The sequence below is a fragment of the Petaurus breviceps genome, unplaced genomic scaffold, assembly GCF_028583685.1.
Source record: "Petaurus breviceps papuanus isolate PSGF00001 unplaced genomic scaffold, PetGlider_PUasm1.0 38, whole genome shotgun sequence".
NCBI classification, from domain to species: domain Eukaryota; kingdom Metazoa; phylum Chordata; class Mammalia; order Diprotodontia; family Petauridae; genus Petaurus; species Petaurus breviceps.
This window is the reverse complement of record NW_027186304.1, coordinates 101,454,486-101,472,051: the sequence shown is the minus strand read 5'-3', so window position 1 is coordinate 101,472,051 and position 17,566 is coordinate 101,454,486. Positions and strand designations below refer to the sequence as shown.

Sequence of the window (17,566 nt, the reverse complement as noted above, 5' to 3'; positions counted from 1 at the left end):
GAGGAATCTTACACAGTAAGGGGAGGGCTTATTTTAGGGATAGGTCTTATTATTGGGGAAACACGGTAGCTTCTTTGACCTTCAGAATATCATATTCCAGCCCCACTGACTCCTTAATGTAGAAGCTGCTAAATCTTATGTTTTCCTGATAGTGTTTCCATAATACTTGAATTGTTTCTTTCTGGCTGCTTGCAATATTTTCTCCTTTACCTGGGAACTCTGGAATTTGACAACAATATTCCTAGGAGTTTTCCTTTTGGGATCCCTTTCAGGAAGTGATTGGCAAATTGTTTCAATTTCTATTTTACTCTCTTGTTCAGAATATCAGGGCAGTTTTCCTTGACAATTTCTTGAAAGATGATGGCTAGGTTCTTTTTTTGATCATGACTTTCAGGTAGTTCAATAATTTTTAAATTCTCTCTCCTACATCTATTTTCCAGGTCACTCGTTTTTCCAATGAGATATTTCACACTGCCTTCTATTTTTTTCATTCTTTTGGTTTTGTTTGAAAATTTCTTGATTTCTCATAGAGTCATTAGCTTCCCTTTGCTCCATTCTAATTTTTTGTTTTTTTTAAGTTAATTTATTAATTTTTAGTTTTCAACATTCACTTCCATAAGTTTTAAATTTTCTGCTCATTTTGCTTAGCATCAGTTTATATGTCTTTCCAAGTTTTTCTGAAGTCTGCCTATTCATCATTTCTTATATCACAATACTATTCCATTACATTCATATACCACAACTTGTTCAGCCATCCTCAATTGATGGGCATCCCCTCAATTTTCAGTTCTTGGCCACCACAAGAAGAGCTGCTATAAATATTTTTGCACATACGGGTTCTTTTCCCATTTCTGTGATCTCTTTGGGATATAGCCCTAGAAATGATATTGCTGGGTCAAAGGGAATGCACATTTTTTTGTTTTTGCCTTTTGGAGGGCAATTGGAGTTAAGTAACTTGCCCAAGGTTACACAGCTAGTTTTTTTTGTATGTTAAGTGTCTGAGGCCAGACCTGATCTCAGGTCCTCCTGACTCTGGGGCCGGTGCTTTACTCACTGAGCTACCTAGCCGCCCAAAGGGTATGCACATTTTTATTATACTTTAGGAATAGTTCCAAATTACTCTTCAGAATGGTTGGATCAGTTCATAGCTCCACCAACAATGACTTAGTGTTCCAATTTTCTCACATCTTCTACAACATTTATCATTTCCCTGTTTTGTCATATTAGCCAATCTGATAGGTGTGATGTGCTACCTCAGAGTTGTTTTGATTTGCATCTCTCTAATCAGTAGTGATTTAGAGCATTTTTACATGAGACTAAAGATAGCTTTAATTTCTTCCTCTGAAAACTGCCTGTTCATATCTTTTGACCATTTATCAATTAGGGAATTACTTTTATTCTTGTAAATTTGACTCAGTTCTCTATATATTTTAGAAATGAGGCCTTTATCAGAGATAGTAGTTGTAAAAATTCATTCCCAGTTTTCTGCTTCCTTCTTAATCTTGGTTGCATTGGCTTTATTTGTACAAAAACTTTCAATTTAATGTAATAAACATTATCCATTTTGCAATTCATAATGTTCTCTATCTCTTGTTTGGTCATAAACTCCTCCACTCTCCATAAATCTGACAGATAAACTATTCCTTGCTCCCCTAATTTGTTTATAGTATCAGCCTTTATACTAAGATCATATACCCATTTGGACTTCAATTTTTGTCAAATAGTGAATTCTTATCCCAGAAGCTGAAGTCTCTGGGTTTATCAAACAGTAGATTGGTATAATTATTGAGCTCCATTCTAATTTTTAAGGAATTATTTTCTTCACTGAGCTTTTAGACTTCCTTTTCCAGTTGACCAGTTCTGCTTTTTAAGGCATTCTTCTCCTCATTGGCTTTTTGGACCTCTTTTGCCATTTGGGTTAGTCTATTTTTTAAGGAGTTACTTTCTTCAGCATTTTTGGGGGATTTCGTTTAGCAAGCTGTTGACTAATTTTTCATGATCTTCTTGCATCAATCTCATTTCACTACCCAATTTTTCCTCTACTTCTATTACTTCATTTTCAAAATCCTTTTTGAGCTCTTCCATGACCTGAGACCAATTCATATTTTTTCTTAGAGACTTCAGATGTAGGAGATTTGACTTTGTTGTCTTCTTCTGGCTGTATTTTTTTATCTTCCTTGTAACCAAGATAAGATTCTATAATCTGATTTTTTTTCTGCTATTTGCCCATTTCCCCAGTCAATTACTTGACTTTTTAGCAATTTGTTAAGGTAGGACCATGCTTCCACAGTGGAGAGTGCACTGTTCCAAGTTTCAGGGCTTTTGTGCAGCTATTGTCAGAGCTACTTCTAGGGACCTATAAATTTTTAGTTCTTCCAAGGTGATATGATCGAAAGAGAGGAGTTTACTCCTCTCCTGGTCTGTAAATGACCACAAGCACTTCTCTGCCTTGGAACTATGAGGAGGATTCCCTCCACTGCTGCCACAACCTCTGCCATGCCAGTGCTCCTCCTCACCCCTGGTCTGAAAACCAGATCCAAGCAAGGGCAAAGCAAGAGAATCCTGCCTCAGTGCCAGCAAAGAGATCCCTGCAATCCCCCTCTGATAAGCTGCTTGATTCTCCCCCCACTATCTGTGTGCTGACCGTTTCTGAAGAAGCCAGTGTACCTGCAGCTGCCACCACTACCCTGGGCATGGGGCCGGGGGTGAACCACACTCCTCTCTCACCCAGGTCCCACAGACCTTTCCTACTGACTTTCTAAGTTGTCTTTGGCATCTGTGGATTGAGATATCTGGGAAGTGCCACAGCTGCCAGTGATTCAGTGCCCTAATGCCTGTTCTGGGTTTGCCGGTGCCTCACCTATGCCAGCATGGCCCACATTGGACTGTGTTCCTCTCTCAGACTGATGCAACAAACCTTTCCTGTCAAACTTTCAGGTTGTCTTGGGCTAGAAATTTGTTCCACTTTGTCATTTTGTGGGTTCTGCTGCTCTAGAATTTATTTAGAGTCATTTTTTATAGGTATTTGGAGGGGTTCGGAGGAGAACTCAAGAAAGTCCCTGCTTTAACTCCACCATCTTGGCTCCCCCCTGCAAAGCACTTTTTTTTTTTTTTTGCTTTTTGTAGGGCAATTAGGGTTAAGTGACTTGCCCAAAGTCACATCACATGGCTAGTAAGTGTGTCAAGTGTCTAAGGCCGGATTTGAACTCAGGTCCTCCTGACTCCAGGGCCAGTGCTTTCAAAGCACTTTTTTAAAGACAACCATAAGTATTAATATCTCCACTTTCCAGATGAGGAAACAAAAGACTAGGGAAATGATGTAATTCACATCAGGGTCACGTAGTTGTTAGCAAGATTCAAAAAAGTCCAAGGAAAGACCTTTGAAAATTCTCTCACTTTGAGGACAACAGGAGGAAGACAGTCTGTCAAAGAAGAATAGAGAGGTACAAAGTTAGAAAGGTAGGAGAATTAGAACAATGCAATGGCACAGGGAGCAAAGGAGAAGAGTTTGAAGGAAGGCAAAGGTAATCAAAAGTTTCAAAAGCTTCAGTAGATCAAGGAAGAAGTGAGGATCAGCATTAAGAGCAAAACTAGATTATGCAGCACAGAGGAGTGAATAGGTATTGAAGGGAACATAGCAAGAATGACTACTGGTCCCTCTTTTCACTGATTTGCCATCACTTGTTCATCTGACAAAAAGATTTTATTTTTCATCCCCCTCAGTAACATATTCACAAGTATGTCTGCTTCTAACTTCAGAAAACAAAGAAGAATATAAATCAGCATTATTTCACTCAACTCAAGATCAGCATCATCATTTATTGGGGAAAAAAGCATTAACTATAAGCTAACCTAATTAAGCCTTTTTAGTTGTACAACAAATAGCAAGCTCATATAGACAATGGGAGGACAAGCCTTTTTTGTAGGTCTGTTTTCAATATGGCACGAACTGCTTGTACTTTAGTACAATGTTTGACACCTTTCCCTTTTATTTATGTGTGCCAGCAGCATACCTCTATTATTATAAATGTATCATCATTCATGTCCTGCCAACTATGCATGAATATACTATGCCCTCTCCTCTTCACTCTCTATCTAGTGATCTCAACAACTTCAATGGGTTCAATTATCATTTTTGTAGCTGACTCTAAAAAACTACATATTCAGCCCCCATCTCTCACCTGAGTCCTGTATCACCAACTACACTTCCATCCTGGATGTCTAAAAGGCATCTCAAACTTGACATGTCCAAAACCGAAGTCTTTATTTTTCCCTCCCTAAATCCATCCATCTTCCTAATTTCCCCATTTCTGTAGAGAGAACCATCTTTCCTATTACTGAGGCTCTCAACTTTGTCATTCTTTTTATTGTCCCATCACCTCCCATATCCAAACAGTTGCCAAGTCTAATGATTCCACCTTCACAACAACTTTTTCATCCATTAGCTTCTATCTACTTACACAGTTACTACCCTTGTTCAGACCCTAATTACCACCTGTCTAGAATACTATGAAGTAGGCTCCTAACTGATTTACCTGCATCCAGTCTCTCCTTTGTCCAATCCATACTCAACATAACTGCCAAACTGAATGAGAAAAATGTGGTATATGCTGTCAGATATTCTTTCTGTGTTCACTGGTTAAGGGATGATTAATTGGGTAAGGTTATGTGTGACTGGAAATCATTTTAGCAATGTATCTAAAAAGCAAACCAAAACCTCACTTTGAGCGAGCACAGAAATGACCGTTTTTATACTCTACTGGCTCAAGAAGTTTCAGAGACTTGCTACTGACTTTAAGACAAACTTCAAGTTCCTCTTTGGGGCATTTCAATTCCTTTACAATTCAGTTCCAGCCTACCTTTCCAGACTAATTTCATAGTATTCTCCCCTATGTGATCTCAGTTCTAACAAGACTGTATTACTGAATATACTGCACAGTTTAGCTTCTGCCTCCATGCCTTGGCATCAGCTATCTCCCATACCTGGAGTGCTTTTCTTCCTTACCTCTTGGAAGCCCTTGCTCCCCTTTAAGGCTCACCGAACATAAGGGCTACCTCCCCAGCAAGTGCACTGCTGATCCCCTCAGCTGTGCCTATTCTCATTCTCCTAAAATCACTTTCACATTCTGTGTTGATCTGTGTGCATGTTGTTCCCCCACAGAAGAATGTAATTTCCTTGACAGCAGGAATGATTATGGTTTTGTTTTTGTATCCCTAGGGACTTACATTGTAGTAACTCGGCACTTAATAAATGCTTGCTGAACTGAATGAAATAATTAATCAATGATTACTATTACCTAATAAGATAGCTCATATTTATATATTGCTTCTTAAATAAATGCTTGCTTAAAGATAATTTCAAAAAAACCTGGACTTACATGAACTGATGCAAAATGAAGTGAACAGAGCCAGAGTATTTTTCTTAGTAACAGCAATATTGTACAATGAAGAACTGTGAATGACAGCTATTCTCAGCAATACAATGATCCAAGAAAACCTCAAAGGGCTAAGGATGAAACAAACTATCCACCTCTAGAGAAAGAACTGATATTGTTAGAATACAGACTGAAGCAAGCATGCTATTTTTTCACTTTCTTTTTCTTTTATTATACTCTTCTTGTACAAAATGACTAACATGGAAATGCTGTACATGTTTGCACATGTATAACCTATATCTGACTGCTTGCCATGGGGGGGAGGGGTGCAGAGGGGAAGGAAGGATAGAATTTGGAACTCAAAACTAAAAAAAAGTATAAATTGCTTTAACATGTAATTTGGGAAGAATATAAAGATAAATGCTTGCTTTTTATTTTACAGTTTTGTTTGTTTGTTTTGCTTTTTGGAGGGCAATTGGGGTTAAGTGACTTGCCCAAGGTCACACAGCTAGTTTTTGTGTTAAGTGTCTGAGGCCATATTTGAACTCAGGTTCTCCTGACTCGAGGGACAGTGCTCTATTCCCTGCACCACCTAGCCGCCCCTTTATTTTACAGTTTTAAAAGTACTTCTTTCAAAGAAATTATTTTATTTAAACTTGAAACAACTCTTACAAGGATTTTTCTATTTTTTAGATGCTAGAATAGATTCAGAGAGATTGTACCTTTGCTTCTCTTCAGTTAATAAATAGTAAGTTCTGACTATATGCAAAGCATCATTCCATAGTTATGCTAGTGAAAGGCAAGTTAAACCTTGAACCCAGTTCCCAAATTGGAAGTTTCTTCCATTCAGCCTTGTAGCCTCTGCTGACCAGGGTTTTCTTCTTACCTCTCTGTGGTAAACAGGGCCATACTATGAATATCCTTTTCTTCTTTCGCTTGTTTCTGTAATTCTTTGATATGATCGGCAAGTTTCTTTTCAGCTTGTTCAGCTTTCCATCTCTTTTCCCTCTCTTCATCGAGTTCCTGCACAAGTGTCTGAAATAAAGTCAAATTTATATAATACAGGAATATTCTAATGAGATGTTAATTATACATAGTAAATACCTTTAAAAATTCATTAGTGCTGAAATTTTTGAAATCTGAATTATAAAATATTTTTTCAAAGTATATTGCATACGAAACTTTTTAAAAAGTACATTTCAAAGTAAAAAGATAAAAACACTTAAAATGTGTTTATTTTACAAATACATTATAAATACATATGTTTTTGGCAAGGGTAGAGTTCTATCTTCACCCCAAATGATATGATTAGCAAAGGCTTAGACACATCAATTAAATCAATTAATTATTTTAAAAATGTAAACTAAGTGCAAATAAGATCTTAATCAATTTGAGACTTTGAGGATTTTGGTCACAAAGAAATATGATGAGTGGCTAAGACTAAGTCAGATCTCTTGGGCTATGTATAAAAATACCAAGCTGTTTCAGAATAGTTCACTTCAGTGGTGGAAGAATATTAGAATGGAGTATTCCAGTTTGAGAGTTAGAGTCAAGTTCCTTAGAGGAGAAGCCTTTTCGGGGAGGAAGAATCTATCTTGGTTTCTGTCTTCCCCTCTCCTCTGACCACCAAAGACCATATCATCAGAGAGACTGAGAAGTAGGAGAAAATGTATCTAGCTATGAACAGTAAGAGACAACACATCCAATCTAGAGCAATAGTCACCCAAAGAAAGGCAGCTTTAAGGACCATGAGACGACTGTGACAGGAAGAAGTTTCAGCTATGGCCTCTAAAAAGGCACCAACCCTCAGAGTCCAGCAGAGAACTATATCTAAAAAAGAACTTCTTAAGGATTCTCTGACAGGAGAAAAAGACTTGCATTGACCAGGAATTATGAGTTATCCTTATACTACATGTTCTTTAAATGGGTTGCCTCACTGCTTTTGTACTTCAAGTTTGTGCCCACTTCCCTCATAGGGCCTATATGTATTTGTAGGATAATATGCTTTGGAGGGAATGATTTTTTAAACTACTCTTCTTACTATGCCACCATAGTAAATACCTTTGTTAAAAAAGTAAATTAAGGGGTGGCTAGGTGGCGCAGTGAGTAAAGCGCCAGCCCCAGAGTCGGGAGGACCCGAGTTCGGTTCTGGCCTCAGACAAAATACCCACACACACAAAAAAAAACTAGCCGTGTAACCTTGGGCAAGTTACTTAACCGCAAATACCCCCCAAAAGGCAAAAAAAAAAGTAAATTAAGTTTGATCATTAATGGCAAACAAACCAATTGGTGCTTTTGAATGATAGTACTAGAAATCCAGCCTCTGGGGACTAGCCCTAGAACTCTGAGAGTAGTAGTCAGCCACCCTCTAGCCAGACTGCCAATGTGAAGAGAAGTTGAGAAGGTAGTGATGGAAAGGGTACTACACTGTAATATTTTAAAAAATTGCTGGACTCAAAGATGAAAAACATATGGAAAGAAAAAGTTCGAAAAAGTTCATTAAAAAAACAAGATTGAGATAATATAATCTCACTGTTAGAAGGAACCAAAAGATAATGTACTTCTACCCCACTTTAATTTTATAGATGAGGAAGTTTGGCCCAAAGAGCCTTAAGTGACTTGCCCAAGTTATATAGTGAAGCAGTTCACAGTAAGAATTAGGTCTCCTTACCTCAATGCTAGCACTCTTTCCAATTTATCACTGTTCCTCTCATTTGCAGAAGTAATTTCAAGCTTTTTTCCATAACCACCATGAATACTATGTCTTAATTATTTTATTTATTTATATTTTGTGCTTTTTTTGGAGGGCAGTTGGGGTTAAATGACTTGTCCAAGGTCACACAGCTAGTTCCTGTGTTAAGTGTCTGAGGCTGGACCTGAACTCAGGTCCTCCTGACTGCGGTGCTGGTACTCTATTCACTGCGCCACCTAGCCGCCCCCTATGTCTTAATTATTAAAACAAATGAGTGAGGTCTGAATTAGCAAGGTTTTGTTAGATTTTAGCTGCATTTATAGTTCTCAAAAATATAAAATCAATGCATTATTCAAAATGTTTTTAAAAACTAGTTTATTGAGATGCATAAAAATTATTCTAACTAAACAAACATATATAATATTCTGGGGATAAACTTGTAAATATATGCAAGCTATTTAAAAATATTTACATTTAATCACCCCACCTCATCCCTTCTCAATCTAGATTTTAAAACAATACCCTGTATGTAGATTCTTCTGTAGGCCTTAAACTTTCATTTTCTGTTTTATTTGTTTGAGTATTTTGTGATCCTAGGTTTCCAGGTGATTTTTCCATCTTTAACTCTGAGTTTCTTGAAGACGATCTTAAAGATAAATTCTTAGTGGAGGAATCTTTTGATTTCTTGGTGTAATTCTGCTCTATGCCACTGAAAGAAAAGAAAATTCAGAAATAATTTAATGTCAAAACTATTTTCTTTCCAGAATTCATGGTTGGAATAATAGATCCAAATGCTTTCATTAAAAGACATTTACTTTAGAGATCTAATTGTACTCCTGACAAACTCCCTAGTTAATAGGTACTTTGACAATAAGAATAACAATTAGCAAAGAAAAAAAAGAATAACAATTAGCCTGCTTTACTATTTTGAGTTTTCAACATTTTCAAATAAAATTCTTGGTCCTTGGCTTGAATCATTCACAGAATAAAACCTACAGTGTGTAAATATTTAGTCCTGGATTACATGCTATAGGTTAAAGAATTGGAAAGAAAAATTATAAGAGGTACCTGTCAGAAAGTTTGCTTTTATTATGGTGCTTAGAAGTCTGTACAGCTTTGCTATAACGAGGGATTTTTGATCTTCTATTTATTTTCTTATGGTTTTCTTTCCCACTTTCATAATCACTTTCAGAAGTCATAGTTGTTTCTCTTCTTAGTTTGACTACTTTCAAAGAAGTATGACTTTTGGAACAATTAGATGCCTATAATAAAAAGGAGGGGTTATTTTTTCAATCTGTAAAGTAAAATTTGAAATGTAGAAATATTTCCATTTTTACAAATGATAAAGGTTAATTAGACTGGATGTTTGATTAAAATTTCAAAAAAGAATTCCTGAGAAATGCAAAAAGAAAATCTTTAGTCCAATCTGAAGTATAACAAATAATGTATATCTTCTTATTTGTTATACAACAATGTATTTTTATTGTATATTTGTAACTATATAACTGTAAAAATGGCTTTATAAATTATACTTGTTTGAGCAAAATACAGATGTCAGAGTCTAATGTGAATTTGTTATTTAACCCCAAAGCATCATATAAAGCTAACTCCAAAGCATACAGTTTACTATATATGTGTGTATATATAGGCAAACATGTACATGTACACATATGTATGTGTATATACACATGTACATGCACACATAATAAGGAGTATTGCTGGTTTTAAATGAAAGCAACAGGGCAGAGCCAATCACTGAGGAAGCAAGAATCAAGATTCTTGAGGTTCAAAAGCTCAAGAATGGGATATGAAAGTCTCTTTACTAATGTCAGGAAGTAAGGAATCCCCTGCTGCTGACTACCTGCATTAGGTATTACCTAGGACAAGTCATTTTTCCTCTCTAGTTTTCATCATATGACAATGGGGGTTAGAGGGGCTGATCTCAAAGGTAGCCTTGATAAGACTCCAAGGATGTTCACCAAACAGGATTCCATTATTTGAACTCCACTTATTTCACTCACTTAAGATAATTATTTCCTAATGGAATGTTGTTAATATTTAAATGGAAAAATGTGTTAGAGTGACAAAAATAATTTAAATAGACACATATCTCAAATAATTCCCAGTTTTTATAGGTTCCTAAATTTCTCTAAGGGAAAAATATGAGGCAGAAATGAATTACATTATTGAGGAGCTGTGAAATCTGATCTTCTAATTTTTTAATTCTCATCTCATTGTTCAAATTATTTTCACCATGCTTATTCTTTTCAGGTGCAGTAGATGAAGTAACTTCTACAGAAGGACAAAATGTGTTATCTATTGTTGTACTTGCAGGCTTTTGATCCTGGGACACTTCCTGATTGATGTCAAGTGGTAAGTTACCAGACTTCTATAGAAAAAAATAGATGAGATTTTTTAAAAAAATGTGGCAACTAAAAAAGTTGGAAATAGGAAGATTTTCTATAAAGAGAAAAAAAAAATTAGACCTTCTCTTCATTTAGCTGAGAATCAGAATAAACTAGATCATCCAAAAGACTTTCTAAACATTGTAGATCTGATGGATTTCCTTCTACCATATTTACTGGTTCACCAAATATATTCATCCCATCTAGTACTGTTAATTGAGGCAATGTCTGGAGAATGATCCCTCTGTAGCCTAAAGTTGAAAAAAATTCATATCAAAATTTAATATTTAAAAATACTTTGCATTTCTAAAATAATATAAAACATCACACTTCATATCTTCCAGTTGATAAAACTAATTTTCTGTATCACAACTAAAATATTCCTACAAAAAACACTTAAGATTCTTGTAACACCAAATACTTTTTCTTAAAACATTTTAGCTCATTCAGCAAATATTCATTAAACACTATGTGCAAGACACTAATGAGGTTTAAAGAATGGCAGCATCAAACCCCTTTGCTCTTAGTGTTCATAAAACTCTGAATATGCATGTACAGGGAGCTATTAGGTATTTAAGTGGTCAATCATAGAGAATGTTATTTCTTATTTTTGTAGACAAGTAAAGGTCTTATGTGGTATCAATCACAGCTAGCCCGGTGGTATTTACCCTATGTTATAACAAAACATCTAGAAAAATTAAGGTTGACAATAATCATTGGAGTAAATAATGAACATTACTTATATAATTAGCATGCAGGTAAGTATAGCTAATTTTATGCCTGATTCTAATGTTAGAATCATTTAGGATCATAATTCTTCAAAGGATTTGTAGGATTTCATGGATGAGTATTTCCCCAACAAGAGGGTTTTTTAACATTTTTTCTAGTTTCATAAGTATACCATTAGTCTTTTGAATGCAGTAATACCATAAAAATTTGTCTCTGATATTCTTAGTGATGCCACATGAGCACAAGTCACAGAATACCACAATCTAAAAAAACAAAATTTTAAATGACTCAAAGGGCAATTGAAATATACACAATAGTTTTAAGAATGCTGTAGTATATTAACAATGATGTCCTGGAGATCACTAAAGACATTTATGACTAGAAAAGGAAGTACTATGTAGTAAGGATGAGAGATGGATGACCCATGTATTACACAGGTAGCAATAAGACACTAATAAGACCAGAAGAAAGTCTTTGGTACACTGGATAGATGCTTTTTAGAAGATCTATAGACACACTCAAGAATGTCATAGGATAACAAGGCAAAGGGAACTTAGAAACTATACCACTAAAGGGGTTACAATAATAACTCATAGTTATATAGTACTTAACAAATTAACAGATGACTTTTCTCAAAATTATCCTCTGTCATAGGGAGCATATACATTTATTTATCTCCATTTTGCAAATGAGGAAACTAAGCAATAATTTAAATGTCTTAACCAGGGTCACATAGCTAGAGAATGTCAAAGCTGTATTTTGAATCAAATCTCCTAAATCTAAGATCAGTACTCTTTCTACCAGATCACACTGATGAGATCACAAGTTTAAGTAATAAGTTTCTAAGTTCCAAATGCAAAGCTGTTTAAGTACTTAAATTTAGTAATCCTTTAGCCCCAACATTCCACTTTTTGGAAACTCAAATTACTTATTAATTAAATAATTATCTGTTTTGTGGGTTTAAGACTAGAAGGAATGGCAGCTATAAAAATCTCCACATTTCAGTCAACAAATAACAAACTCTGAGGATCTTTAATACTGTGCTAAAAGAAATTGCTCATACCTGGTTGATCACAGATTGGATTATTTTTTCCATTTTTTTCCAAAGTAAGATTAGTCAAGAAATGTAATCCTACCATGCACTGGAGTAAGTGATGAATACTACTTATATAATTGCTATGTAGGTCGATGTGACTAATTTTATGCCTAGTTCCACGAAGGCATAAAAAGCCTGTAATGCACATAAACAAACAAGTTATTACAGAACTTTTTGCTATGTTTAATTAAAAATAAGCACTAAATAGGTTTTATGCATCTTGATAGATGAGTTGACTTTTGTTACTATATAAAAAGAGCCCATCTGTCCCATTAAGTTCTTGTTCTTGTAGCATGCTAGTAAGTAGGATGACATAGAGTTCAAATTCAGTGCCAATTTGTGAGGTACCCAGGCTTACGAAGTGTGTCCTGGCTCTACCCACAAGTAGTCAGCTGGTACCTTCATTGAACTAAAATATTAAATACATCAACTTGAAATATAGTCTGCCAGCTCTGTCTCTCTCAACATAATTGGTGTTCATTCTCTCAAGCCATAATCAATTAACAGGCATCCACTGAAGGTACATTTCAGTTCACCTTTGTTTGGCAAGCATATAGAAAAGTGTGCCTTGGTTTCAGATATAACTTGACTAAAGGTAAAAAACATATTCTCAGTCCAAATTCTTGGGAAAAAAATCTATAGTAATCTTAGAAACATGGTTCATAATCATAAAATTTAAACACCAGTAAGAAGCATCATTCTTTCATTTATAAACTATTTACCACCAGTAGTATGTATATGTATGTATATGTATAGAGCCATGTTAAGTACATGAAGAGATACAAAAAAAAAAAGGTGGAGTCCTGCCTACATGAAGCTTGTAGGCTAGTGTATGTGCATGGTCCTTTTTGATCTGCTTAATTTGTTTACGCCAACCCCGTTTCCCTGAATATACTGTTTTGTACATGCTTTTGTGTACAGTTTGTATCGTGTAAGTGTTATTTTTCCACCAGTAGAATCTAAGCTCCTTGATGGCATGGGATTGCATAATTTTTGTTTTGGTATCCCCAGTACATAGCATAGTGTCTAGCAAATAGTAGGAGCTTAATAGAGGCTTGTTGATTAATTGTACTACTTCAAAATATTTTTCTTTATATCCAAAAGCTTCTAGTTCTTTCTTCTAAAGGGATTTATCCTGAGTGATAAAGCTTAATTGATAATGCAATAATCCTTATTAAGGATGTTTATGTTGGCTAATATGTTTGTTTAGTATCCTTTAGGGAATTTTTTTACACTACAGAATAGGATATTAGGTGTCATTAAAAGTTGCACTATTATACTTTATTAATTCAGAATATTTAAGCAGCTGCGATTTTCTTTTTGCTTAGAGTACCAGGTGCCATTAAAAGCTCAATGTGATGATTTATTAATTCATCAAATTTAGGTTCCTTAAAAGTAATTTTCCTTCAAGAACCCAAACTCTGGTTGCCTACTGAGAGAGCCTAAAAAAGAAATGCTAGGGGTGGCTAGGTAGCGCAGTGAATAGAGCACTGGCCCAGAGTCAGGCGGACCTGAGTTCAAATCTGGCCTCAGACACTTAACACAAAAACTAGCCATGTGACCTTGGGCAAGTCACTTAACCCCAATTGCCCTCCAAAAAGCAAAAAAAAAAACCAAACTGCTACTTCCACCATTAAAAGTGAATAAGGAAAATAGGCCTGCAAAAGAGCCACAGATAACTACATTCTAACTAGAAGCAGATATTAAAAAGTCTATTTTGTTGAAATAGCTCTAATTTTCTATGATTCTACAAACCCAGTTCATGTGCTATATTCTACAATATACCTTTCCTGATTGTTCCAGTCCACAAATCTCCAAATTCCCTAAAACATTTTATTTTAGCCCCTCTTGACATAATTCATATTCTACTTGGTGTTAATAGTTATTTGAATACATGTTTTATCTCCTCTACAGAAAACTGTTTAAAGTCTTATTCTTTTCTTGTATCCTCTGTGGCACTTAGTACAATGTCTTATACACAGTGGATGCTTAATAAACATCTGAAAAACAAATATTAAATGGAAATAATCTGTGATAAGCATGCATGGTCACTGCATGTGTTTCATTCAAAAGTGAAAGATGAAGTATGACTACAAGTGTCATGGGTTAAATATAACCAGAATTTCAATAATAATTATATTCAATATCGTGATGATTTAGGAGTGAAATAAAAAACTTGTTTGGAATTCATTGCCATTCTTGGGGAAGCAAGAAGGTCAATCAACCTGGGATAAATTAGAACAATACAGCACAATTGTTTTATGCCCTTGGCATTCCAAGAGTCCTTTCTGTGGTCGTGAATACCAGGGGCAAAGGGTTGATTAGGTCCCTGTAAGAAGTGAGTTCAATGCTCTTCTCATTTTGGTCTTTTAATCGTATTACCTTTATATGTCCACTCAGCATTCATTAACTTTAGTCAAAATATAATTGTATATAGACAAGAAAGAATAACTTCAATTGAATTATGTACTATATCAAACTACTGTGCAATTTTTTTATAGAAGTCTCTGAATTAACCTTAGAAAAATTTTTTTTCATTGTTTCAAGTTGAAATTGATTATATACCTAATATACTGGAATTGAGCCATTTCCACCAAGTTGCCCTCAGCAGCTGAAGTTAAATAACAGAAATCAGCCCCATTTGCCTCACCTACAGGACTCTATTCTTGCTGGTTTCCAGCTTGCCCATTTCTGAGTGACAGTAAGAAGGAACATAAATTTTGTCCACAAAGTGCCAAAGCAGAATGCTCTGTTAAGAGCACAGGTCAATACTTGATATATACAAAATATTAATATACAAAAATTTAACATCACCCTACCCTGTGCTGAAATACTTCATGATATATGGTTAATTTCTTTTAGCATCATATCATTTATTTCCAAATCCACTTACCTTGAAGATCGTGTATATGATTATAAGATAAATTAAGTCTAGTTAGATTCAATAACTTTTCAAGTCCTAAAAAAATGAAAATGAAAAGGCAACATAAGAATCACTTTTCATATATCTACAAGTTTTAATGTTAACCCCCAAAAAATCAAAAGTATTTTTAGTAATGTCACTATTCCTTATGAAGCCAGAAAAACTAACAAAACCCATTATTATTGAGAACATTTTAAAAACATTTAATAAATTTAAATTTTGATATTGTGTCAATAGGTTTGATAGTCTCCTTACAAAAGAATTCTGTCTAGTAAGAAACCCTATGATTAATTTTCTTTTTTTTTTTATAAATTTATTATTTTTTTTTAAGCAATTGGGGTTAAGTAACTTGCTCAAGGTTACACGGCAAGTTATTTCTGGGTGTGGTGCTGAGTGTCTAAGCCCGGGATTCGATCTCCAGGTCATCCCAACACTGGAGCCAGTGCTCTTACTCGCTGAGCCACCTGGCCGCCCCTATGATTAATTTTCAACGAATAATAATAAAATATACATTCTTCTCATGAAAGACACAAATCAATGAAAATAGTCAGACTAATCTGAAGTAGTACATAAAATTAAGTACTAACTACTTACCTTCCACTTTTGTGATGAAATTGCAGGCCAAGTTTAAAGTACATAAATTTATCAGTGTGTTGAGTCCTTCAATCTGACTTATTTGATTAGATGACAGATCTAAATGCCGTAAATTCAAAAGATGACAAAGGCCTTCAATCTTGGAGATATTATTGCAGTGAAGGTTGATTGTATGAAGTTTTGAACTTAAAGATACTTCTAGCAGGCTATGAAAAATAGGTTTGATGAAAAATAAGACATAAGATAAATTTTAATATGCTTATCATGTTATTTAACAGAAACAAGCCCTCCTACTTTGCTGACTTGCAACAGACCAACATCTGACACCATATACCAGAAAAAAGTCCAAATGGGTACATGATCTAAGTATAAAAGCTGATACTATAAACAAATTAGGGGAGCAAGCCAATAGTTTATCTGTCAGATTTATGGAGAATGGAGGAGTATATTACCAAATAAGAGATAGAGAACATTATGAAATGCAAAATGGATAATTTTGATTACATTAAATTGAAAAGTTTTGTACAAATAAAGCCAATGCAAACAAGATTAGGAGGGAAGCAGAAAACTGGGAATGAATTTTTGCAACTACTATCTCTGATAAAGGCCTCATTTCTAAAATATATAGAGAACTCAGTCAAATTTACAAGAATACAAGTCATTCCTTAATTGATAAATGGTCAAAAGATATGAAGAGGCAGTTTTCAGAGGAAGGAATTAAAGCTATCTATAGTCATATGTAAAAATGCTCTAAATCACTATTGATTAGAGAGAAACAAATCAAAACAACTCTGAGGTAGCACACCACACCTATCAGACAGGCTAACATGACAAAACAGGGAAATGATAAACGTTGGAGAAGATGTGGGAAAATTGGAACACTAAGTCATTGTTGGTGGAGCTGTGAACTGATCCAGCTATTCTGAAGAGCAATTTGGAACTATGCCCAAAGGACTATAAAAATGTGTACACCGTTTGACCCAGCAATATCACTTCTAGGGCTGTATCACAAAGAAATCATAAAAATAGGAAAAGGACCCACATGTACAAAAATATTTATAGCAGCTCTTCTTGTGGTGGCCAAGAACTGAAAATTGAGGGGATGCCCATCAACTGGGGAATGGTTAAATAAGTTGTGGTATATGAATGTAATGGAATAATATTGTGCTCTAAAAAATGATGAATAGGCAGGCTTCAGAAAAACCTGGAAAGACTTATATGAACTAATACTGAGTACAGAACCAGGAGAACATGGTACACAGTGACAGCCACAGTGTGCAAGGGATAATTTTTATAGACTTAGCCCTTCTCAGCAATGCAAGGACTTAAAACAATTCCAAAGAACACATGATGGAAAATGCCAGTCACATCCAGAGAAAGAACTGTGGAGTCAAAATGCAGAACAGAGAAGACTATTTTCTTTTATGTTTCGTCTTATTTGTTTTTTTTCTTTCCCATGGTTTTCCCCATTCATCATAATTCTCCCATGCAACAAGACTAATATGAAAATGTGTTTAATAGGAATGTATGTGTAGGGCCCATATCAGATTGCACACCATCTTGGGGAGGGAGGCAGGATGAAGATGGGAGGAAGGGCAGAAAATTTGAAACTTATGGAAGTGATTGTTGAAAAAAAATAAATAATTTAATTTTTAAAAAGTGACTAGCAGTACACAGTAGATTTTAAAAACTAAACCAGCATTTCAGAACAATAATGAAAATATGTCATACACAGCAGAGGCAAATGTACCT

General features: G+C 35.0%; 1 protein-coding gene across 1 annotated transcript in view; it reads right to left on the bottom strand.

Annotated features, from left to right (window-relative positions):
• The window catches only part of LRRCC1 (leucine rich repeat and coiled-coil centrosomal protein 1), a 77,040-nt gene that overhangs the window by 47,566 nt on the left and 11,908 nt on the right, over positions 1-17,566 (bottom strand). Inside the window, 8 exon segments of the mRNA XM_069100199.1 lie at positions 6,262-6,410; positions 8,590-8,776; positions 9,136-9,329; positions 10,250-10,456; positions 10,554-10,723; positions 12,265-12,432; positions 15,191-15,256; positions 15,815-16,020. Of these exon segments, the coding sequence (XP_068956300.1) occupies positions 6,262-6,410; positions 8,590-8,776; positions 9,136-9,329; positions 10,250-10,456; positions 10,554-10,723; positions 12,265-12,432; positions 15,191-15,256; positions 15,815-16,020 (1,347 nt within the window).